The sequence below is a fragment of the Zootoca vivipara genome, chromosome 8 (genome assembly GCF_963506605.1).
Source record: "Zootoca vivipara chromosome 8, rZooViv1.1, whole genome shotgun sequence".
In the NCBI taxonomy this organism is placed as follows: domain Eukaryota; kingdom Metazoa; phylum Chordata; class Lepidosauria; order Squamata; family Lacertidae; genus Zootoca; species Zootoca vivipara.
In genome coordinates, this window is record NC_083283.1 from 73,208,997 (window position 1) to 73,235,800 (window position 26,804).

The following is a 26,804-nucleotide window of genomic DNA, read 5'->3' on the forward strand; positions in this document are numbered from 1 at the left end:
GTTGCGGGGATTCGAACTGCTGACCTTCTGATCGGCAAGCCCTAGGCTCTGTGGTTTAGACCACAGCACCCCCATCACCGTAGACTCTCTCAATACATCACAGTGCATGTGAAATGTTCTCTTCCAGGTTTTTTGTTCTCTCAGCCTCTGTTTCTTCCTTTTAACAGCTGGGAGCAAATCCAGCCGTAACAGAGACAGCTCTGCATATTATGCACTTGTTCTCTTTCCCTTTCCCAGTTTTGCTTTAGTGAATTGATTAATTTTCACCCAATTTCCATGCCCTTGCTTTACATTGCTCCATTTCCACTTTCCAAAACTGTTTCAGGGGTTGACCCCTTCCCTAAACGTCTTGCCACCATTTATAAATTTCTTCATTTTAGCCTGATGATTTGTTTGTTTTTGTAATGTACCTGGTTTAACTGCTATGGGTGGGTAATAGTATATTAAAAATAGTATATTGCATGATCCTCCCTACCTCAACAAATAAATAAATAAATCCAGAGAAGATTGTGTGGGTGGGCCTAGACATCCTATTATATCATATGAGACTTCCAATAGTCATGAATAGCTTCGTCTCCTGCTTTCTTTAGAACAGGGGTCAGCAAACATTTTCAGCAGGGGGCCGGTCTATTGTCCCTCAGACCTTGTGGGGGGCCAGACTATATTTTGAAGGAAAATAAATGATGCAAGACCATCATGAGCCCTGGTGGCTGCTTACCTGTGTCTTGCGAGCGGCAGGGGTGGGTGGTGGCAGTGGCGGAGGAATGATGAGTTGCACGTGAAAGGTCTCTGGAGAGGGGCTGCATAAAATGGTGGCTGCTCAAGCGCTGCTGCTGCCGGCACCAACAAAGCCCAGCCCCCTTCCTCCTCTAGGCAGGGTGGGGAGAAGCCAGGAGGAGGGAGGGAGGAGGTGCCACCGTCACCGAGTGAGGGAGAGGGCGGGAGAGGGAAAAAACGCGTGCACGATTCCTGGACTGTCTGTGGGCCGGATCCAGAAGGCAATTGGACCTGATCCGGCCATGGGCCTTAGTTTGCCGACTCATGTTTTAGAACTTAGACACCATTATTTTTTCTCTGGATTGGAGTTTAAATATAACTATTGATCCTTTCCCATCATTTCACATTCTTCCTGCCTTCCAAAAAAATTACCTCCCCATCTCTAAATGTAGCTTATTTCACAGTTGCACATTCCACTGGTGCACTGAGGAGGGGTGGGGGAAAACTGGCAATGCAACAGCCCCAAACCACCTAGTGAGTACATGTTCCACTGTGAAGAAGTTGCTTTTCAATAACATACCAGTGCAACCCTGTGTTCTATCTTGTAAGGTATCTGGGCAAATGAATGGGTTGCACAGATAAATATGAATATGTAAGCACAATGAAATATGGGTGCATCTTGTTTGTTGTTTTGGTTCATTTGCTTCATTTGTAGCTGATAGCATTATTTAGTCTAGTTGGTGGCATCTTTGATAGTGACAGAATCCTGATTTCAAACGTTAGGTTTGACAACTCACTCAAGAGTGTGAATGCAGACTCTCCAAGTGTCCCCATTTTCCAGGGACAGTCCCATATTTACAGAAGCCATCCTGGTTTCTAATTTGATCCCAGAATGCCCTGCTTTTCCTTAGGACATCCCTATTTTCATTGGGGAAATGTTGCCCCTTGAGCCATGGAGATAAGTAACTATGCAACCTTTAGAAGACATCTGAAGGCAGCCTTGCATAGGGAAGTTTTAAAATGTTTGATGTTTTATTCTGTTTTTATGTTGGAAGCTGCCCAGAGTGGCTAGGATATAATAATAATAATAATAATAATAATAATAATAATAATAATACACCCCTATCTTCATTGGAGAAGTCTTGGAGAGTATGGGGGATGTGGCTGAAGAAAGTCAGGCAAACCAGCCAGTTGACACTGTATGACTGTATGTGATGTGGACCTTGGAAGTGTCTTGCTGGTGTCTGACCAAACAGGTGAGCTCTAAAGCCCTCTGAAACCCCAGCTGATTTACAGTTCATCTTGGCCTTTGTGCTTTCCTGGTTGCAAAGCTTCATTTAGCTTGCATCACGATGGTAGAGTTGGGTCCCTGGGAATTCATTAGAGTCTCACTGCTTCTCTAAGCAGGATCCAGTATACTCTAATGAGTTTCAGCAGCACAAGAAGAACTTTATCCCTCCCTCCCTGTACCCCTCCATCAACTTATTTAATTATTTATTTTAATTCCAACCTGCAGCAATCCAGGAGATATGGAACTCATTTTGCAAGGGTTCCCAGGAGATTAAAAAAAGGAAAAGTTGGCTCAGTGGTAGCGTATGTTCTTTCTTGCACAGGAAAAAAAACAACCCATCATGGACACATACACACACAATTGCAAAAATCACAGGTATTATCAATGGTAGAGTTAGAAATCGTAAGTAGTTTGAACTGCTGTGCTCCATCAGAGGCAGAATATATGCAATAAAATTGATCAAGCAGCATAAACATGGAGAGACCTCATTCAAGAAATAATTGTCAAGGAACAACAGAAATCCTACATGTAGACTGTTCCATAAAAAGAGGAAAGAAATGTCATAAATGGATTCTCGAGACCTTCCTCAAAGAGACAGTTGTCTATATAATACTTTTCTTCTTCTTTCTAGCAGGGTCACAGATGCCCATTCACAAGAAGTATCTTAGTGAACAAGGAAAAGGAGCAACCGGTGAAAGATCAAAACGTGGAGTTGAGAAGGAACGTTTGGGTTCGGATTTGCCTAATGGAATGTCGGTTACATGTGGAGTGAAGCAAAGGTATTCAGTGTAAGCTTGTTCTTCATGCTGACACCCAAACACGGTGAGTCCAATGCAGATGGGAGTCACTTCCAGATGACCTGTTTGTTTAGCTTTCATCCTGATTTGCTTGCATAAAGTTTTGGGGAGGTCAGAGAGTGTTGGCTGCTTACTGAGCTCATGCCCTCGTGCACCCACAGGTTGTGGCAAAAAGAACAATTAGATATATCCATGTCCATCAGATCAGCAGTATAGCGTAGGCAGAAAAATGTTGCCACTCTCCCCCAATGGGCAACTGGCTAATTACATACTGGGGGAGCAGGGGGGGTGTATGTCCTCTTGCCAATGGGAAGCATGCAGATGTGGGAACTGAAAGTCCTGTAGCATCTTCCTTTTGAGATGAGCAAGGCAAACACACAAACCTGCCACAATGCAGTTGAGAGGTTTTGTTCATAAAGTACTATAGGTGGTCTCTCCCACCAATGAAGAATGCTACCTTAAAATTGTGACTGGAACTGTGTTTTCTTTTGTTTCTGGGTTATCTTTTAGTGCAAGAATGACCTTCCTTTGTATACATTGTGTTTGCTTTCCCCTTTTGCCCTCTCTTATGTGCACATACTCATACAGTGGTACCTCGGATTACAGACGCTTCAGGTTACAGACTCCGCTAACCCAGAAGTAGTACCTCAGGTTAAGAACTTTACCTCAGGGTGAGAACAGAAATTGTGCGGCGGCAGCGGGAGGCCCATTAGCTAAAGTGGTACCTCAGGTTAAGAACAGTTTCAGGTTAAGAACAGACCTCCGGAACGAATTAAGTAATGACTGGTTGTGCCGGTCCACTGACTGTAGTCATACTCCTTTTATATATATTTTTTGTGCTCCTGTACCCATTAATATATGATAGAATTAAGAGCTTGCAAGCACGGATACCCCTTTCTCAGCTCCCCCCCCCCAATGCCTAGCATTGTGGAATTCTAATCTTGTGGGAATGTAGGAGATTAGAAAAGGAGCTATGTGTTTGCCTGAGCTAGGGCAAACCTGGTTATTGTCATAAACTTTTGTCTGCAGCTCATGGCAGTACTTTAACTCAATGCCACAATCTCTATCAGCCACATATCTTCTGAACTGAACTTGCAAATCAAAGTCAGATTTTTTTTCAATAGAAGAAGAAAAACAGCTTTTTGAGTGCACTATTCTGCAATACTAACCGAATACCAATGATTTTGTATATATGCATGTCCCACCCCCAAATCCGGAAAACCCCCAGCGACCATGCCACTATAATATTGGTAGGTGCAGAAAATCCCTCTCAGGCAGGAACCTCAATACTCAGCCTAAAATTGCAGAGAGAAGCAGAACAGCCAGCCCTTGAACTATCAGCCAAGCATGCGTATTATAGCATTTGTTTCATTGTACAATACTTCTAAGATTGTGTTTATTCACCTGTCTGTTCACCTATTCACATATTACACCCGCATAGTGGTAATGCAGCTGCCAAATTGCTCCATTTTGCAACCAGACCAATTTCAGCACACAGTGAAGTAAACACAAAGGAAGGAGGGAAAGAGAGTATCCTCAAAGTGTTATAAAAATGTGATCTGTCCATAACCCAGAACAATCAGACAAAAGCTTTACTGGTATGATGGTATTCGAATGCACCACATAGGTGATAATTGAGCTTAGTCATTTGAATCTGTTCATGGATGGAAAGGTGGACGAGAGAAACAAATCTGAAACTTTGTGGGTACAAAGGGGTGATTTGAAGCAGGGGGGAAACGAGTGAGGAAAGGGTTACACATTCCCCGCCCCCCCCCCATCCTGTGCTTCCACATTCCCAGGCCTCTTCTGGAAGTGGTTTCCCCAAATACTGTTGCATGTCTTTGTACCTTATTCTATTGAGGTTTGGCACCTGCAGATGATTTGGTAGCAATTACAAGTCCAAGTGTGGCTCAGCACAAGGCAAGGCATATCAGAACCATGGATAGCTCCCAGTGATTCCTGCCGGCTGATGTGTGAAAGGACCGAGCCATCAGTTTTCAGAAGGGTTAAGTAGCATGGCAGGGCATTCCCTTCTAGCAACTCCACCACTTTGAGAGAGCTGCATGCAAACTTTAAAGCAGGGGTGGGGAACTACTGCACCTCTAGATGTTGCTGAATTACAACTCGCATTAGCCACAGCAACCACGGCCAATGGCCAGGGATGATGGGAGTTGTAGTTCAGCAATTTATGGAGGGCCCAAAGTTCCCCAAACCTGCTTTAAAGGGTCCAAAACTGATTCTGCAGTTGCGTGGTCTTGTCTAGGTGTGGAGTAAGAGAAGTACAGGAGTGTCATCCTCACAGACTGACAATGATGGGAAAGTAGTGTCTTCAGGCTGGGACAGCGTAGAAGGCAGTGCTGAGTGGGACAACTGGTGAGTGATATCAATCCAAGTCCTTGGGACCCTAACATTTTGCTCGTAGTGTGTTTCTCTCTGGCATATGTTCTGTCGGTGTACCTGCTTGTATGAGGTGTCTGGCAATAAATGTGCACTGGGCAGACTCAGGATTGTGGTGGCAGGTGGGCCCCACCTCCATAGCTGCCAAGTTATCCCTTTTTTAAAGGGAATTTCCCTTATGCTGAATAGGCTTCCTCGCGAGAAAAGGGAAAACTTGGCAGCTATGCCCACCTCATATTTCAGCACATTCAATAGATTGTGATATCAGACGTAATGTGCATACAAAGTATGTTGCTAAGCTTGCCAATGTTATCAGGATCCCTCAAGCATTCAGTCAAACTGTGTTGGTTGTCTGAAAAGGACTTAGGTCCAAAGGCATGTGGAGTAACCGGAGTACAAGTTGCCCTAGGTCTACTGTCTATGTGAATTTCTATATACATTTTTATCGATTGTAATAGAGATGTACAACAATTATTATTTTTCTGTCTTCTTGCTGCACAGCATGGTTAGGTTTCATGCCTAATGATATCAAGTGTGAGTGGGGAAAACATGTGCTTGGAAACTCATGCATCATATAACTATGGTTGTTATCAGGGAAGCCATGACTGGTGCTGCAGACCACAGATTGGGGACTGTGAGAGTGAGGCCCAGGTCCACTTCTTCCTGCATCACTAGAGCAGTTTGTTGGTAGTAGAGCTCCGCAGAAGCACCACCATCTAGATCAGGCATCCCCAAACTGTGGCCCTCCAGATGTTTTGGCCTACAACTCCCATGATCCCTAGCTAACAAGACCAGTGGTCAGGGATGGTGGGAATTGTAGTCCAAAACATCTGGAGGGCTGAAGTTTGGGGATGCCTGATCTAGATGGTCAGAGGGCACACTGCAGCTTTTCAGCCCAGCAAAATCATGTGACACGAGGAGTTGCTAACACATCACTACTGACTTTGGCCTGCTTCCTCTGGAAAACTTGCCAGGGTCTACTGAACTGCTTTTCTGTCTCCAGGTTACTTAGCTCCAATGTTGCCTCTGTGTAATTTGTGATCCGTCACATGAATGAAGAAGATTTAGTTTATCTATTAAGTCTTGTTTGTCCAAAAGAACTGGAACTGAATGGTGTCTCTTCCATGGCATTTTGTAGAAGTTAATATCAAGTGTTCATATTCTATTTGTTCTTGGCTTAAGGAGAAGTAATTTTGTGTTGGTTGTGCAAAAGGAAAAGGAAAGTAGAACAGCTGAATTATTTAAGATCTTCTCACCCGTGCAGTGATTGAAATAACTCCCATTCGTAGCCTTTGAGTGCTGCTGGTTTTATTATTGATAATAATATGTTGAATATTTATTGGAAAAAGGATAGGGAGATGTGACTGAGCCCTTGCTCTTCTCGCCTCAGATATAATACTGGTTTCAAATGATTAAGTGATCTAGGTTAATACAGTATTTGTGTTCCCTGGAAAGCAGATCACAGGCAATCAATATTGCTAGCTTCATCTTTAGTTTAAGCCTCCCCCCCCCCCAGATGCAGCAGTGAGCCACAGACTTGTGAAGTCCTGGTCGAGTCTTAGCAGGATCAATCCTATAAGACTAATTATGTGGAAAGAATAGCTTTTTTTTTTGTGGGGCAGTTGTCAGAGGGATGGTTGTTGTGTGTGAAGTGGCACAAGCAAATATATACAGATGTAGATCCAGATAATTATTTTTTTCCTCTTTCCTTTTGGCGGAAGCTCTTGTGCCAACATTATGTTGTGACTTGTTTTGTATTGGAAAAATCTGTGCATCTCCGGGGGTGATTTGCTCCTTAATTAGCAGCTAGCAGAAAAGGATTGAGCTGGTGTTTGCTCTCTGCCCTGTTGCTGCCTGATGGAACTGTACTTGGATGTGGCACAAACACTGCATGAGTGCCTCTTGTTCCAATGGGAATCTTCCTTTTGAAGCATGTGTACAGAACAAGAGAGAAAAATTCATAAGCCGTGCTGGAACCGGGGCACTTTGAGGCCTGCATATTCCTGTGACTTGCCTTACTCATTTTCAAGTACCTGACCAGGAAGTACCCTGGAAAGATGAGTTTCTTCAAACTTTGTTCCAGCAGGCATTGAGTATATAATACCATTCCCCTTCTTTTGTCACATTAGATTGTTAAACAATGCATGACGAAGGGCAGAGGTGTGATTACCATAAGATAATGGCACCCATGGGTGTAGGAGGCCTGCGCATGACAACCTGTTTCCTGAAGCAGCTGCTTTTGCTAGATTTTAAGGCATCTGTAGGTGTGTGTTTGCAGGAACACAACATTATTGTGCTCTTTCGTTCCCATCTCTCATGTCTCTCTCCAGAATTTTGGCATCTTTCTTCTCCTGCCAAACACACACACACACAAACATGCACACAAAAAACACTTCCAAAATCTTCTCTCAGAAATACCTGTTTCCTAGAAGTACTCAGTAACCTGCCATCAGAGAAAGAGAGAGAACGGGGGGGCAGGCAGGCAGGCATACAGTGTGTTTGGTGTCTGCAGGGGTGGGTGGTGTCATACCCCCCCCAAAAAAGCTACCACCTCCTCTTATCACCATTGAGTTGTTTTCAACAGCAGTTGCCAATCCCTCACCCTCCCTGATTTCTCACAGGAGCTTTTGATTAGTACAGATTCATGGCATTGTTGTGGTTGAAGTTCTAGCAAATACAGTTCTCAGAATTACAAAATGGCTTCCACACAGTGTGGTGGCTGTTTTCTTCTTTTCCTTTCTAATATATATATTTGATTGAATTCTCTGTGTATGTTTGTGCATGTGTGTGCATGTAATAATCATTTTGCTGTTGTATTGCAGTAAGGAGCGGTAGCGCAGTCTTACAGCTGCTAAGACCAACTCCTACCATAGCTCCCAAGTACCCTGTATTTCCCGGGAAACTCCTGTTTTTCCTTACAGTTTTCCAGCCGTCTCCGGTTTCAGCTCCTCTCCCGTTAATGTCCCTTATTTTGGCTCCTGTCGGTGGCCATTTTTCTGGTGCCGCTTTGCCCATCTATGGGCACCAGAAAATGGCCAGCACCGGCGCCGGAAGTCGCATCTATGCATGTCAGGAAGTGCGGAGACGCAACTTCCGGTGTCGCTTTGCCCATCGATGGGCACTGAAAATGGCCGGCGCCGGCGCCAGAAGTTGCGTCTACGCACTTCCGGACATGCGTAGACGCGACTTCCGGCGCTAGCGCCAGCCATTTTTGGTGCCCATAGATGGGCAAAGCGACACCAAAAGTTGCGTCTACGCAACTTTCGGTGTTGTGCAACTGCCGATCCCAGATTTCTCCGTGAGAGACTTGGCAGGTATGACTCCTACCCAGAAAGCCTGCCCTCCCCTCCCCCAGATGCTTCATGAAAAAGAAACAGTGCTCTGCATGTGTTCTCTGTGTATCATTACTCAAAACATTCCAATGCAGGAAATTTGTGTCCCAGGATCTCAGAGTCTCTCTCTCTCTCTCCCCATGTGCCCTGACAAGTATGATTGTCAGCAGAACTAGCAGAACTATTTGTGTGTGTGTGTGACATAGGACTGTGAGATGGCTAAGGAGTCATCTCCTGGTGGCAAGGGCGAGGAGTGCTAATCAATTCAGAGGCCCAGCAATACAAGATCACTCAAATAACAAGGTGTTCACAAGTGCTTGTGATTAGCCAAGCATGATTTTATAGACCTCAGCCATATTGTGCTAATGTGGAAAGTGTGATACATCCCAGGGTATTTGTTCTGAGTGTCTCTGCACTTTTCCTAGTACTACTAATCTCTCTTGAGATGGAATGGCATGAACTGCACTCATGGGAGCGTGATTAGAAAGCAGCCTACTTGACAAGGTTCGTGAAGAATGCACGAGATAAGGAAATAGTATTAGCTGGCCAGAGCTGCAGGGCTCTGGATGGGTTATAAATCTTCATAAATAAAACATAAAATAAATTTCCTGTATCAAAGCTGCACACACTTGCAAGATATTGTGCTAGTCCACTCTTGCCATCTGCACCTATTGAAACACAACACTAATTTTAAGATGCATAAACACACACAGTTTCTATAAAAGGTTAAAAAGAATGCTGGTTGCTTTAGGGCATTCTCTTGGCAGAACCTGTTAATGTAGTAATAAGTAAATCATTACTGCAGGTCAAAAATCTGAAATTACTGTTCTTAGTGATGTGTTAAAGTGTTTTCTCTCCCCTCTCTCTCTTTCTCCTTTTCCCCCCATTAGGTATAAAATGTGTGGCTCCAACAGTCAATTGTGAAGATCACAGGTTAAACCCCAGCCTCTTCCTCACTTTGCTTTTCATGATGTAAATGAACTCAGTCTCTGACCAATGAGGAGCTGAACCATGGACAGGCTAAAAGAAACTTTCCGGACTGTTTTGTTAAATCAGTTATTTCCTTCCTCCATGGGAGCCTACTAACGGATTATAGCGGGAAGGCAAAAGAGGTGAAAGGGGAAGAAACACCTTGAACTGGAAAGCGATCCTACAATGAGAATTACGAGCACATCTTGTATCTGCCCAGTCCTAGTTTGTCTCTGTTTTGTGCAGAGGTGTTGTGGAACTGCACATCATGGCTCCATCAAGGTGACCAGAAACCAAACCAAACATATAGAGGGGGAAACGGAAGTTCACCATCGTCCCAAACGTGGATGGGTTTGGAACCAGTTCTTTGTTTTAGAAGAGCACTTTGGACCAGATCCTCAGTATGTTGGAAAGGTAATGAGCATCTTTTATTTTTGCAAATGTTGTACGTGCAGCCAACAACGTAACACTCTGTCGGCCCTCAAACAGTTGGGGCACACTGTTATCAGAACAACAAGAAACAACTGTTTATTAAACTAATATCCAATTTGTTAGGAACATTCATAACATGTATGAAATCTATAAAACATAATAGCAAATATATAACATTTTTCTTAAAAAGCTCACATCTCCTCTATACACACATGTATGTTTCCTGTAAGACCAATTGCAGTCGTTAACAGTCATCAACGGGTTTCCACACCTATCAGTCAATCACCCATTCCCACCACCCTTCTGAGTAATACCCTTCCCCACCCTCTGACTATATATAAGAGTCTGGTGACTTCTTTTTCAGTGTATCTGAAGAAGTGTGCATGCACACAAAAGCTCATACCAATGACAAACTTAGTTGGTCTCTAAGGTGCTACTGGAAGGGTTTTTTAAATTTTGTTTTGACTACGGCAGACCAACACAGCTACCTACCATCAGATTGGGTTTCCACTAGGCATGGTGGGAAAGTTCATCCAAGCTTAGTTCAGGCTCAGACTTGGGGAGTTTGGAAGATCTGAGTCTTATTTGGATACGAACCTTTGACCCTTGGATTTCCTTTCCAGAGTACACAAAATCTGACTATTTAGAAAAGGAGGTTCCACAATATTTTCACCCCAATCCAATGCAAGCAAATGGAGTGAAGTAATTCTGGTAGTTCACATGGGGACAGAGCACCCCCCCCCCCAAAAAAAAGGATGCAAAATCAGGGGAGAGAAACCCAATCCCCTCTGTGAAGCAGTAGCAATCAGCCCGCCCCCAAGGATTACAGTGCAAACCAACTTGTCTTCGACAGAGCTTCTTTATATAGCCAAATTAGATGTGGTGTGGGATCACTGCCTTTCTTTCTCTGAAAAAGTAGGACAGTGGTGGGTGGGGAGGAGGAGATGCAAATTTTGCCCCTCACTGCAACTTCAATCTAAACCCCAATAATAAACAAACTAATAAATATATTCTATATTATGAGGGACGCAGGTGGCGCTGTGGGTTAAACCACAGAGCCTAGGGCTTGCCGATCAGAAGGTTGGCGGTTTGAATCCCTGCGATGGGGTGAGCTCCCATTGCTCGGTCCCTGCTCCTGCCAACCTAGCAGTTCGAAAGCACGTCAAGGTGCAAGTAGATAAATAGGTACCGCTTAGTCATGCTGGCCACATGACCCAGAAGCTGTACGCCGACTCCCTCGGCCAATAACACGAGATGAGTGCTGCAAGCCCAGAGTCGGTCACGACTGGACCTAATGGTCAGGGGTCCCTTTACCTTTTTATATTATGAGTAGTCTAATAAGAAATATTGTCTAGGTGACATGAACAGTAAAGTGGACAATGCTAAAACATACCACATAATTCAAGAAAATCATAAATCAAGAAAACCAACCCCAGCAATTACCAAACAATAAAACCTGGCCGTAAAATCCGACAGAGAGTGCTTCTAGACCAGGCATCCCCAAACTTCAGCCCTCCAGATGTTTTGAACTACAATTCCCATCTTCCCTGACCAGTGGTCCTGTTAGCTAGGGATCATGGGAGTTGTAGGCCAAAACATCTGGAGGGCCGCAGTTTGGGGATGCCTGTTCTAGACTTACCAGGTGGGATTCAGTCCCATACTGACAAATACAGTTTGCACAATTAATGCTGATATGGAGCTCTTGTGCAACAAACTCAACTTCTCACCAAAACAGAACATTTTGTGGTAAGGAAACTGATGGGGAAATGGAACTTTTGGCTTGATGTAATAGCTGCTACCTCCCTGTAAACAAGTCAGGAGGAATGTTCAGTAAACAGGTTGTCTGGAAGGGACCTGAGACAGCCACAAATCAAATTCCAGGAAACCATCCAATGAAGCTCATAGTTACAGTTACAAAAGCTAAAACCAGCCAAATTGCTGTTTATTTTGCAGAAGCCAAAACAAAATAGTATCAATGATTTTAAAGCAGCCTTTGCCAACCCAGATGTTTTGGCCTATAATGGCTATGGTGGGCACCAGGTTGGTGAAGGACACTAGAGAGGAGTTGAATGGCCTAGGAGAACAAAATATGTATTTTCCTTTCACTGAAATCCATATCATGATATTTATTTCATAATTTTTGACCTAGCAATATATTGTGAATCATGGTGTGTGTGTGTGTGTGTGTGTGTGTGTGTGTGTGTGTGTGTGTGTGTGTGTGTGTTATGCAAAAATCACACTGTGGGAAAAATCGTGAAACCAACCAATGCTTCTACATAGCTCCATCCTTATTTCAGACATTGTGATATGATATAATATTGTGATGTTTAGGTGGTGATATACCATGATGTTGAAAACCAAATATCGCCCAGCCCTAGTGCAATCTGAAGCTCCCAGGTCATGGTTAGAGTGACCTTAAAAATGTGAAGTAATATGCTGCTCTAAGTCTGGGTGCGGATCGTGAAGACAATATATCCTGAAAGAAGTGCAATAATAATCTGGATTTGTTTTTTAAAAAACATATTCATCAACATTTGTTAGCCTCGATGGCCTTAAGAGGATATCAGTCATGTCTATTAAATGTATCTGAACGTTTTTGCATAGCAGGTATTATAGCATATTTTCATTTTAAACCAGACAGTAAGGAGGATTGATTTTAACCATACAAAATGCTTTAATCTTCTCAGTGAAGGTTTTGCACGTGGCTTATATATATCATGTGTGTAATGATGGACAGAAGGCAGAAAGCACAGCATTCTGATATTTTCACACTGAAAATAGCCTCTTTCCCAGTTTATGGTGGTGATTACAGTGCCACCATCTAATACCCAGCTCTGTAATTAAGCCATCTCAGCTGCTGTTCCTGGAACATGTGCTCTAGTCTGGCAGAGCTCAAGACCAATCTATTTCTCATAATGCCATGTGTTCCATCAGGACTTCACATACTTAACATGATCGACTTGTGATGCTTTCTGTTTGTTTTCGGAGAAATACTGGCAATTGTTCATCTCTCCCCCCCCCCCCTGTGGTTCATGTGCAACTGGTATCTTACCGTTCTGCAGTCATTCTTTCTATTTATCTTGGCCTCTCTTGCATCTCACCTGGTTCCAATTCTTTCTCTGTGGACCATATCAGCTAAACCTCCATTTCCTTTAGGGTAAATGGCAGAGCAGGAAGCAAAATGCTTGCCATTCTTCTCTCAATAGCAACTTCTGCAATAAGCTGTGCTGTACAGGTTTGAGCAAAATTGATTCGTTTTTGGCAGTGTGGTGAGTGTTTGTCTGTTTGAGGATGCACTTATGATGTTCTGGTTATACTCCAGTTTTCAATTAAATATGGAAAAGTTAAGGTCTGTCTGTCTGTCTGTCTTTCTATCATCTATCTATCTATCATCTATCTATCTATCTATCTATCTATCTATCTATCTATCTATCTATCTATCTATCTAATCTATCCCTCTAATTTGGGGGTGGCAATATTTGCAGAGGGGAAATGTGCATTCTTACAATTGGAGGCTTCCTGTTGTATCACTGTCCATCAGATCCATATATCTATATCTACTGCTAGAATCTTTTTGCTTCCTTTGAAAATTCAAATGGCTAGACTGCTTCTTTTGAAAATCCCCAGATGTCTGCCAAGCAGGAACTTTTGCATTCACCTTGAAATTTCACTTTGAGTGAAATTCAGTGGCAACTTGGCTCCCATGCTGACAACTTTTATAAACAGTTTCTTCACTAGCTCCTGACTCAGAGCTGGACACCCTCAGTGCTGCTGAGAGTCAGGTGATACCTGCAGCACAGCATGATCAAGAAACCTGCATTGATGTTATTTGGCTATCCTTATCTAAATGCCTTTTGCTTCCCTTAAATTCCTTGGACACTTGGCTTGAGCAGGAGCTTTGATATTCATACTAAGATTTTGCTTTAGGTAAAACTCAGTGTTGAAACATTGGACGAAAGCTACTGCACATTCATGCATAAATGACGAAAATGTCAAAAGCAGATATAAAAAATCAGCAAATAGAAAAAATATGTTTTGTTTTGTGACTCTTCAGATGTATACTTTCTGCTTAAATCATAGCTGTCTTGTAGTAGCTGACTGCCAGCCCATAAGGTCAATGCTTCCTAATGTGGTTTTGTTGTTGGGTTGAAACAAAAATTCACAATGTTGTGAGTCCCTCAGTTGTATTGGGTTTATGATTTTGTTTGGCATGTCACTTGCAAAGTATTTAATGCAGGCAGCATATATGTGATGAACTGGTTTTATTTGGACCTGAGCTCTGAAATGCATGTGGCAGATGAAAAAGATAATGCAGTCTATGGACTGAGATACAGATAAGGATAAATGAGAAAGATATAAGCTATAGATAAGTAGGAAGCACAGAGCAGTAGAAGAAAAGCATCTTGACAGCTAAGGTGCTTCTGCACATAGGGAGACGTCAACTTGAAGTACCTTGTTTTGTGAGTGATATTTTCCACCACATCAGTTGCATTCAGAAATGATAATAAAAATAGCAGTGCACAATAGTAAATAAATAGCTTTTTAGATGACCTTGATTTACCCTCATCACAAAGATGTAACTGAGTTAAACAAATAAACAGGTGTGTGTTCATCTATAAATAACGATACATATACAGTGGTACCTCAGGTTAAGAACTTACTTTGTTCTGGAGGTCTGTTTTTAAACTGTTCTTAACCTGAGGTACCACTTTAGCTAATGGGGCCTCCTCCTGCTGCTGCTACACTGCCTCCATGCAATTTCTGTTTTCATCCTGAAGCAAAGTTCTTAACCTGAGGTACTATTTCTGGGTTAGTGGAGTCTGTAACCTGAAGCATCTGTAACCCATCTGTAACCCGAGGTACCACTGTATATTTCTTTCTGAATGCCAGATAGTAATGCATTTCACATTCTGTTTAACTAGATTCTTGATAGCAAATTATCAGGGCAGGGGGGAAATGACATTTAACATGGGCTCAGGAGTGGGCATCTGGACATTACTGCTGGTCCTTAGACTGGTGTGGAGGCAGGGTGTTGATGAGGTCAAGACTACATGGGCACACCAACATAGCCAAACTGGTGCTTCTGCCAAAGTGCTCTCACTGCCACCATGTCCCACTCTGTGTTGTCCCAGTATGCAACAGCCACACCCCTGTTGGAAGGGTGGCTTGCCCCCCCCCTGCCCAAACGACTGCAGCCAATGTACATTTTTTTCATTTGGAATCCTCTCCCACATTGACAGCATTCACACATGATACAAGCAGAACAGGTGATGCTCAACTTTTGGTGTCATGTATGAAAAATGCTCTAAACTGCAGCAGCCATTTAACTTATGGACATCCCTGCAAGTCCCTGTCCCCACCACCACATTTTACATTGGTTGATGTCTCTCTCAAAGATCAGCCCTGCCAAGATGGGCAACAAAACCTGAAGCCAATAATACTTATATCCGGAGTGGATAACACTTTCACACCTCATTTGCACTCCTACTCCAATGTCTGGTGGATTTGTTCGAAGTGGGGAAATAGTGAAAACTATGTTAGTATTTATCCAGTTGAATTATGGCTGATGTTATGAATTTGCACTTCTAAAGACATGCTTGCAGGGATCACTGTAAGAGTTGTAGACCACCACAGGTTGTCCTAGGCTATCTTTGTGCACCATCACTATTGCAGATGTCAATATTATGCAGCATGACACAACTGAATGAATAAAAGCTCACTCTTTTGGAATAAAAATTGTCCAGACACATAATTGTGATTCAAAGCTTTACTAACCAGAACTTCTTCAAACCAGGTACAGAAACAATCAATGATACATCTAAATAATTCCATAAAGTGTACACTTATCTAAGCAGTTATTTTCTTCTTAAATAAATAACATAATTATGATCAGACCATAGCTTGCATTAGCCTGCATCCAGTCTAAGGCTATACAGTACAGCTCCTGGAGAGGCTCATTATCGCATCTTTATCTCACTGGGAACAAAAGGCAAAGGCAACTCCATTTAAAAATTGAGATTTGCAATTGAATACCTTAATCACATGATCCAAGGTTAAACACTCACATGAGTGCTAGCAGAGAACACCAACAGTTAATTATCAACTCAGAAGCTTAGAGAGCTTCAGTGTGCTTCAATGGAATTTTCCGATTTTAAACTTTTTCAGCAATATACGTACAAACATTTTCCATTTCAGTGTCAATTGAACGATTATACTTAACAATCACTCCCCTTGAGTGCTGCAGAAGAGCTACTGAATTAGATTTTTTAAGGAACAGAAAGAGGACTACACATGGATAGGGAATAAGTATGACCCCTTTAGGCTCCAGCCTGGGTGCTGTTCATTATCTTCATAGCCAGGAAAATTCGTATCGGAATATGTGTTGCTGTTCCGTCATACGAGCTTGTCTAGCTTGTGACCCATCAGTCTGCTCACACTTGCCAGCCATCTTGGAAGTCTGCAAAGGACTTGATATCTCCCTTTCCCCCATGCCCTCCTGGGGGCTTTTCTTAAACATGGTGAGCTAGCATACATTCCCTGGTTTGGGTGTGATAGTTCACAGTTTGAAGAGGCCTACTCTAAGTAGTAAAGGGTTTTCTAGTATTTCAAAGCTGGTATAAGCAAATGTATATGGTATCCTAGATTTCATAGCAGTGTGACAACTAAAAGTAACTCAGAAGGAAAAGGCTGTGAGATTATTTTTGCTCCAGCCGTGTTCCTCTTCAGTTGTAGATTGAGAAATCACTTTTATTTACCCTTTAAGAAACAACCACTAGTAAGACAGGAAGGGCAAAGAAGCACACCTGATACTTCCGTAAAATGGTCAGCTGAAGAAGAAAGAATGTTTCACTTAAAATAAGGTTTGAGTGCTTTAAGCAACATAAAAAAGCACCCTGTCTTTATTCTTGTTGACAATTGCTGCAATATTGCAACAAGCAAGGTTATGTCGGTATGCTATTCTCTCGGCTACAGTTTGAGGCTGGTAAACAACTATTTCTTAGGGCCATGAAAAGTGCTGGCAAATATAGAGCAGGACATATATTAATGGACTAATTTGTCCAGCTCTAATGTGGCCATTCCAGTTTATTACTTGGGCAGTATTATTCCAAGCGCTTATTGCAAGGCTCACTCCTTGTAACAGTCACAGTTGGGGTATTCACTGCTAGTTGACAATGCAACAGAGCCACTCCAAACTGCTAATTGCTTAATAAATGTAACCAAACATCTTCAGTGCTTGACTCAACCTAATTGCTTTTCAGTGTCATAGTGCAATAATGTAGAAGGTCACAATAACTGCTTAATGGACAAAGTGGTTGTTGAAAAGGTAGGCAGGAATGGCAAGGAGAAGTATATAATGTTAATGTGGGGTTAGATGAAGCATCAAGTTGATGGTTTAAACAACTCTCTGGTTTAAATGGTGTGCATGGTGTGTGCACTGTCATAATACAAATGTTTTCTGCCAGCAAATTTAGTTTTCTGTTAGCAAATGGGCACGATTTTGACTGTTCTCCTTAATATTATGGTTTTTGCTATTACGTTTGTCAGGACTTGAATCAGGAACCTCATAGTTGTCAAAAATTGATCTGATAGTTGTAGAAGAGGCATGGGCAAACTTGGCCCTCCAGATGTTTTGAGACTACAATTCCCATCATCCCTGACCAGTGGTCCTGTTAGCTAGGGATGATGGGAGTTGTAGTCCCAAAACATCTGGGGGCCCGAGTTTGCCTATGCCTGTTGTAGAAGCATGAGATTTGGCTGCATACATGCAAGTAGGTGCATGACAAGGCAGGGAGCTCCATCACAGGGAAGGCCTGATGAAATGTCACTTCCAGGTGGATTAATTCTAATTGCAGGATTCTACAGAGGGCCTCCCTGGTAGAACATCTAGGGACTAGTGCTCTGCCACTAGGAGCGACACATTATGTTGTGGCATGCAGGCAGGCCTCTCCTACCCTTTTGAACTTCCTGCCCCTGAAATTCATCTGACACCTACTTTAATGGCATTCATGTGTCAAGCTCAAACCATAGCTTTTTAGCCAGGATTTTGAGATGCTTAGTCATTGCTGCAGTTTTCCTTTGTTGTGTTTTACGGTCTTATGTATGGATGCCATATTTTGCTGAATTTTGCTTCTACCCCCCACCAAGATCTTGGGATGAAGGGCAACTAACAAATGATGTAAATAAATAAGTTAAGCTAATTAACTTCCCAGGTGTATGATTATATAGTTGAGAGGCAGGTAGGGATGTATTTAATTTATTACATACATATTTGTCTTTCCTTCCCTGATGGGGCACATGAGTTCTTGGGTAATCTCTCATCTGGCACTGACTAGATCCAGACCTTCTAAGTTTAAACAAAACTGCCTTCAGACCATGTCTCTGAACCTCATAAGAACTTGGAAAAAGCAAAACGGACTCTAGCATTAGCTTACTTGTCAAGGACAGGTCTAAACATTGGCTCTCAGTACGCTTCCGGGCACAGTTCAAAGTGTTGGTGTTGACCTTTAAAGCCCTAAATGGCCTCAGCCCAGCATACCTGAAGGAGCGTCTCCACCCCCATTGTTCTGCCCGGACACTGAGGTCCAGTGCCGAGGGCCTTCTGGTGGTTCCCTCACTGCAAGAAGCGAAGTTACAAGGATGCAGGCAGAGGGCCTTCTCGGTAGTGGCGCCCACCCTGTGGAACGCCCTCCCTTCATATGTCAAGGAAATAAACAGCTACCTGACTTTTAGAAGACATCTGAAGGCAGCCCTGTTTAGGGAAGTTTTTAATGTTTGAAGTTTTATTCTGTTTTTGATGCACTGTTGAAAGCCGCCCAGAGTGCCTGGGGAAACCCAGCCAGATGGACGGGGTAATAATAATAATAATAATAATAATAATAATAATAATAATAATAATATCATTATAAACAAACAGCTCATTGTGTAGTTAAAATTATCCCTGTATTTTTGAGTCACTGGATTTTGTGGCCCATCTGTCTGAATGCGACCCCAACGCACACAAAAACCCTGCATGTAGAAAAGTAGTGTGGCAGTAGAAAGGCAGGTTAGAATTTTTCTCCCCAACATTGTGCAGGGAGTGAGGTTCAACTGTATGATGACACACCTGATTTTCTACAATGCAGGGACTGTAGTGTTAATGTCCATGCTTGTAAAAGCAGCCGTACTGATGAAATACATCAGAAATGTCTCACCTCACATTTACCTTTAACATTTTAAGCATGAGACCTTATGATTCCACCACTCTCTACATAACCCATTGTCAGATTTTTGAAGCTTTATTACCTACATTCGTTTTATCACTTGACGTTAGCTTTCCTCACCTCCCTCCTTATTGTCCATGCATTTCATACTAAATTATGGTTTAGATGATTGGGCATGACAGCAAAGTGACCTCTTATCTAAATCATGCTAAATGTAATGGAAAGCTGTTATCGCATCATATCTGTAAAGGTCAACCTTCTTTAAAAGTGGGGAAATGAAAATACAGCCTTAGCTAGCAGTGGATTCACATCACCTCTTAAATTAAATTATGTTCCTTTTTTTCAGCTGCAGCCTGTCTTTTGGGTGGGCATAATGTTAGGGAGAGGGAAGATGTAGTGCCCAAGTCATGGACATGAATTTTAGGAGGGAGTGAAGGAGGTTTGGTAAGAAGTGAACGAGTACAATGTTATTTCCTTTTTGGATGCTTTTTGCAGGGGGGGGGGGCGGAGAAGAAAGTCAAAAATGCCTTTAACTCATCTATTCTGTTGGTGTGCCATCTGGGCTGCATTATAAAGAGTGAGATGATTTTCTTGGAAGCAGTGGATGGCATGCATGTTTTGTAGTGTTGTGGCAAATAAACTATTTTATAATACATTAAAATCAAAGGTGTTTGGAAATAATGTAATATTACATTCTAGACCTTTAACTGCGACAGGTTCTTTTAAAAAAATTAAAAAAAGACTTCATTTATTTTTTTAAACATACACAATAATAAAAAAATGAACACAACATAAACAAAATCTTGTGCAGAAAACATACACAAACAAAAATAGGTGTAAATAAAAATTAAATCCAAATCATATATACATAAATATCTAACAATTTGAACAAAAAAATTGAAAAAAGAATTTTAAAATATAGGATATTCTCATTTTCCAAAATAAAACAGAAAGTTAGAACATATATATAATAAACAAGGACACCCTAGAAATTTACAAGAATCTGAAAAGCTACACCCCACCCCCCACCACCCCCTCCACCACTTGAGACTTCCAACCTCTCCTATATACAGATTTATATTTGTTCTATTATAATTTTCTTTTCTTTTCTTTTTGCGCCCTTCATACCTCTGCTACAAGATTCACTTTTTCTACCTGTTTCTTTAAATATTGTTTAAGTGGAAATTGGAAACAGAAACAGGTTCAATTGCTTTTGGAATGATGTGCTAATAATTGTTGTTTCATAGTAATTCTCATGCTGTAGTTTTCTGTGGATATATATGCCTGAGAGAGAGAATCCAGGCATGTGACTAGGTTCTGGACCATGATTGATTGCAGACATTCTTTGTTAAATATACTTCCAAGAGCTGTAGGAAATTTTCTTCCTGGAGCGAAAGAAAACTTCCCTACAGATGTATTTTAAAGTGGTTAGAACAAGGTTAATGTACTAAATGCAAAAATAGTTGCAGAAAGTGATTATTCCAACGCCTACCACAAGTGCACAACTGAATACATCTATTACCCATCTGGTAGAGCATCCCAGACTTGCTTGCAGTCAGGAATGCAACTCTGAATCAGCTTGTGCAGTTCTCCAGATTTTGCAATGTAGTTTCAGTGTGCAAAAAGTATGCACAATAATATGTCTTCTACAGTAAAAATGTGTACCTTATGGGAAAGCATATTGAGGGAATGCACACAAATATGTACAGCGATGCATATAATAATGCATACAATTTAAATTTGAGCCTTTTATGCCCTCTTTTTTTTAAAAAAAAACACATAAAATGGGATGAAATGAGTGCAAGTGAAATTGAAATGGGATGAACTTGGGCTGATCTCTCCATCCCTTCTCCAAGGTCCAGCAACCACATCCAGGAGCAAAATGGTGTCTCAGTGGGCGGAGACAATTATCTGCTGCATCCTTTAAGCCATGCATTGGAAAAGCCTGCAGATATGAGTAAGAATCATCTGAATTACTACAAATCAGGGATGTGAACACAAAACTCAAAAACTGGTTGGCAGGACTGTACTTGGTCAATGGCAACCAATACCTATCTGTATTTAGATGAGAGAAATGCAGAGGCTCATGAGTGATTAGCACAAGGCCAGCCATGGCATAGATATCTGTATTTGTTATCTACAATTTTGCATGTGCTTGTAAAAATATTGGGATTCAGCAACCCCACCCCCCAGATCTACTACAGGTGACCCAGAAATTACCCCAGACCTCCTAAACTATTTTGTCAACCCCTGATCTAAGCAGGTAAAAATGTAGTTTAAACTGAAAGCATATGAGCATGAATGCTGTGAGGGTTAGGCTGTGCATAAGCAACAGTACCCAAATCTAAACATTAAGTGTTTCCAGTTCATGATCCTTGAGTCCATCACTCTGCCCGGACACTGAGGTCCAGTGCCGAGGGCCTTCTGGCGGTTCCCTCGCTGCGAGAAGCCAAGTTGCAGGGAACCAGGCAGAGGGCCTTCTCGGTAGTGGCACCCACCCTGTGGAACGCCCTCCCACCAGATGTCTTCTGTTTAGGGAAGCTTTTAATCTTTAAGAAATTAGTGTGTTTTAATATTTCTGTTGGAAGCCGCCCAGAATAGCTGCGGAAACCCAGCCAGATGGGCAGGGTATAAATAAATAAATAAATTATTATTATTATTATTATTATTATTATTATTATTATTATTATTGCATGACATGGAACAAGTAGAAGAAAAAAGAAAAAAAGGCATCCCTCTGTTAACCAGGAAAAATAAAAAGGCCGACTCCTAGACTTTATTGCTGGCCTGGCCAATCCAGAAGGTTCATATTGCTTCATATTTCAGGAACCAGTATAACAAATCATTGTCCCCTTCTGCATTGAGTACAGGCAATTTATGGTGACATATTAGATAGAGGGACATGGGTGGTGCTGTGGTCTAAACCCTGAGCCTCTTGGGCTTGCCGATCAGAAGGTTGGCAGTTCAAATCCCCATGACTCCCGTTGCTCTGTCCCAACTCCTGCCAACCTAGCAGTTCGAAAGCATGCTGGTGAAAGTATATAAATAGGTACCGCTCCGGAGAGAAGGTAAACGGCGTTTCCGTGCGCTCTGGTTTCCATCATGGTTTAGTCATGCTGGCCACATGACCTGGAAAGCTGTGTGTGGACAAACGCCGGCTCCCTCGGCCTATAAAGCGAGTTGAGTGCCACAACCCCATAGTCACCTTTGACTGGACAGGGGTCCTTTACCTTTTACCATTAGTTTCATATTACAGGCTTCTGGATGAAGCCTTGGAGTTGCTGACAGTAATTGGCAGCAAGTCTATCCAGTAAAAAAAATAAAAAAAATAGTTGCTTAAGAAAGATGGGAATGTCTTTCAGAAATTATTGTATTATTTCAGGATGCTAAAACAGAAGTTAAAAAGAGAATTTTATGCAAGCACCACATGGCTTCCAAAGCCGCTTCTATTATCTTGCATTTCTGATGGACCCAAGTCTCCTGAGACATCTATTTCTTTTTCTAACATGCTCCTCAATATAGACCTGCATTACTAATTTAAGCCCATGTAAGTGTTGTGGCTTTCTCTCATAATTGCAGTTTGGCAAGTGCAAGGCAAAACCTTATGAGAGATTCCTATCCTGCTCCTTTAGGACTTAGGACTGAGGGAGAATTTTGTTTGGTCTGAGTTTTTAAAGTGTATAAACACCATTTGTTTCTTACATTTAGAAATGCATACATTGAGACAAAATATGTATTTAAATATAAACACATATTTGCAATAAATACATATTTAAGCATGCATCTGGACTGAGCAATGGGGATGGAGATGCTCCTTCAGGTAAAGCACAAAGGCGGTACTTATGCATAGAAAGATTGGAATGGCACTCATCAGCACCCTATTTTCCTCAGTTGGAATTCATATGAACAGTTCTTGGGAATGACAGGCCTGGACCCACTATCGTGTGCTTATCCATCTCTCCCTCACACCTGCATACAGATTACCTAGGGAAGGAACAGAGGAGAAGCTTAGGATTCTGTTCCCGATTCACTGGAAAAAATGCATTGGGATTCTTTTGGGAAGGGGAGGTTATCAGGATTTCATTGAATCATGTTCGTATTTCTCTGCATGTAGGCATTCATGTCATCCCAGTATGGGTACAGGACCCTGTATACCTACTTTTTCACATTTATACCCCATCACTCCTTTTAAGGAACACAATGTGGTAAAACATGAGAGTCATCCCATGGTATCCCCTCTCAACAACTCAATGAGGTTGTTGGAGCCAGATGTGTGTGTGACTCATCAAAAGCTTTATGGCTAAGGATGTATTTAGTCTCCGGTATCCCTGCTTCAAGTCCAGTTGTTCTAACCACAATTCTGTGTGTCTTAGTCCTTCTCCAGTTCAGTGTTTAGAGAGGCTTCTATTATTGAGAGTTCTCTGGATTGATGAGGTCTGGTAGGAGAAGCTGGCATCTTTCAAGGGAAATAAAAGATCATAAATGTTACTTCTCAAATTATAGCTTGATGGATGCTCTGTTACAAGTTGAACATTCAGGGAGCTTATATGAAAAGAGGGAGTTTAAGAGCTGGGGAATTCAACTGTAAAGCGTAGGAAGCTAACGTTAAAACTTTGTCGCATTATGGTTGTTAAGGAAAAAAGACATACTGTGAATTTTGAAGGTGAGTTCTCCGTGGCTCCTGGCTGGAACAAAAGTAGCAGCATGGAATTGGGAGGAAAAGGCTGACATAAAATGAAGATGGACAAAATAAAGGATAAAATAAGGATGGTCAAATCTGTCCATATGACGCTCTCACTTCCTAATTTTTCCAATTTGTTTACCTGCTCTTTTAGGGGGAGTAGACCCCCTCCAGATCAAGTTGAATCCTACCTATCCAGTCTAGGGAACCATCCATTAAGGGTGCCTCAGACCTATCTGGATTGACGTGCATTTGATTACCTCTCAACCAGTCCAAATTAGCGGCAATTCTAATTTTATTTATTTTATTTTATTTAAGCATTTTACGTGCCACTGAACTACAATAGTTTCTTAGCTGTTTACAAAAATAATGTGTTTAAGCACCTCCAGAATAGATTTCCCGAAATATAAATAACAATAGCATACTTACACGTACACACAATTGATTTGAGGGATAAAGGTGGTTGTATTTTTTGAGGGGAGAAGGAAGCTGGATCCATATGGCTTATCTATTTCTTTGAAGAATGAATTCCCACACAATTATTTTAGCTCATGTAAGTGTTCTCTCAAATAACTCCCACAAATAACAGTGATATGGGGATCATTTATACTAGGCTATTTCAAAATCATGGGTAGATCAACAACAACAACATCTGTTAGTGCCTGCTTATTCAACAAGACAGTAACCTCGTGTGCCTTCTGACCATATTCTGGGGTCCAGGTTCCTGTGAAGTGGCTTAGCTGCACAAATGTATGTGAGCACAGGCTCCTTTCATTCTGTGCACACACAGAGACCTACATTGGAGATTTGGAGTGCAGTGCATATGGGCACAAGTCTCTTGGGTGCCTGGTATATTAAAAAGAAAGACAACCCAGATCTTAACAGGACCAGTGGTCAGGGATGATGGGAGCTGTAGTCCAAAACATCTGGAGGGCCGAAGTTTGGGGATGCCTGATCTAAACAATACCCCAGCCCAAGAGTCTGTTCAGCATCCTCAGCCTTTTGTAGTTGGAAGTCAATCAGGGCCAGCAAGGTAGGGAACACATCTTCTAGGACTCATAACCAAGGACTCAAAAGCCTCAGTGTAGCAAGAAATTAGTAAAGTAGCAGCAATGGGTGGGAAATGCAGTGATGCCTGCATGATGGCAGCACTGTGCTCATTGGGGGTGTGGTCAAACTGCTGTGTACACCTGCGGGGCTGCTACCACCAACCAGGAGCTCTCCCAAACATATCTGCCTCATCTGGTTCCACCCCTGTTCTGGCTAGTAGCAGCGTCACTGCCAGGAGGGTGTAGCTGGTGCTCATTCCCACCAAGGAACACTGGTGTTTGTAAATACAGTGAATCACCTGGTGAGACAAATTGGTCACTCTCCTGTCCTCCTAAGCTACCTGCTTTTTGCGGTGAGAATCTCAGGGTAGCGTTGGATTTGGATTATGAAGAGCGAGGTTCAGATCTCTGTGCAACCATGAAGCTCAGTGGAGTATTCAACCCCACACCGCTGTTGTGATGGTAAAATATAGAGCTGCCTCTGAATTCCCCCCTAAAGCAAACTTCAGATGAGAATGAGAAAAGGGCCCATGAGATTATGAAGGCAGAGAGAAAAGTTGTGAGATATTGCTACTGAAGTTGAGCTAAAAATCACCGAGGAATTTCTCCTCAAAATGGAGGGGGGGGGGAATGCCATGAGGCTTCTCTGTGGTTGAAAGCATCCAGGCTATTTGGAGGGAGTCACTTAAAAAAATATATGCACAAAAGTGAATGTTAAATTTTGTGTTTAACTAAGTATTTATTGCAGTTTTGCACCTGCGGTGAAACCGTTTTTGTTTGATTATTAGGCCACATTATTTTAAGGTTGTAACTTCAATTGTAATAAATATATTATTTCCATAATTTATAACTGACTGTAATTATTTCAAGTTACTTACTCAAGTGCTTTGCCAGCAGATAATTATATGTCAAACTTGCTAGTTAACACATCTGTGGAGACGAGACTACACTCAACTAATCAATAGTCAAAGCAGACCCACTGAAGTCGACTATCCTTTTACTCAGAGTAGACCCATTGTAATTAATGTCTATTAATAATGTAGGTTTTTTGTTTTGTTTTTTAAGATCTGTGTGAAAGTTGGTTGAGTGCAACTCAGTGATCTTAAGTTAGTCATAGCTGTTGAATTCATTGTTATCTACCCTAAGCATGAATTTAGCGTATGGTGTCTGGATATACAAGTTAAATTGAGTCTGGCCTGGTCTTGAAATAAAGCTATAATTCAAGCACTGAAGGGGATAACTGCATGTGCATTGCTCTGAGCTGCATGGAGAAAGGGATCGATAAAGTATGATTAAATAAGGACAGTGTGCTTGCACATGTTCCTTGCTGGGGTGAGGAGAGACAAACAATCCCTCCCTCTGCTCAGAAATTCTTCTTTTGAGTTGAGTTCAAAGAGCAGGGAATGTGAGTTAACAAATTAATCATCCTCCTTTAATCAGACCCAGAACTGGAAGCACTGATTATCTCATGTGTGTGTGTGTGTGTCCTGGGATAAAATGATGGTGCAAGCATTGTCCAGTTTTCTGATTTAATTTCGCTAAACAATTGAATGGAATTATCACCTGCCTCTGCTCCCACCATGAATGTGAGGCATCTGGTATTAGGGCTGAGCTCCTGTCCTCACTTTTGATAATGTCATCTCCCAATTTGTCTGCCTCCCCTGGACAGTGTCATCTTCACTGAACTTTATTAACCAGCACTAGAAACTAAACTTTCTGGGAACTGAGCTTGATCAGCAAGCTTTGTGACCCATCAATCTGAATGCAGATTATGAGTCACATCTCTTTGAGTTCAAGCAGACACAAAAGTAGGTTTATAAAGCCCTGGTGTACTGCCTTGAGCATAAACCAGAACCCAGTTGTGCCCAGGACATGAAGCTGATAAGAATTTCTCCTAAGAGAAGATCTTCTTATTTGCCGATCACTTGTAGCTGAGTAA

General features: G+C 42.0%; 1 protein-coding gene across 1 annotated transcript in view; it reads left to right on the forward strand.

Moving 5' to 3' along the window:
* The window catches only part of CDH18 (cadherin 18), a 232,617-nt gene that overhangs the window by 43,380 nt on the left and 162,433 nt on the right, over nt 1-26,804 (forward strand). Inside the window, exons 2-3 of the mRNA XM_035126031.2 lie at nt 2,640-2,830; nt 9,425-9,917. Of these exons, the coding sequence (XP_034981922.2) occupies nt 9,690-9,917 (228 nt within the window). The 5' untranslated portion in view covers nt 2,640-2,830; nt 9,425-9,689. The remainder of the gene's footprint in view (nt 1-2,639; nt 2,831-9,424; nt 9,918-26,804) is intronic.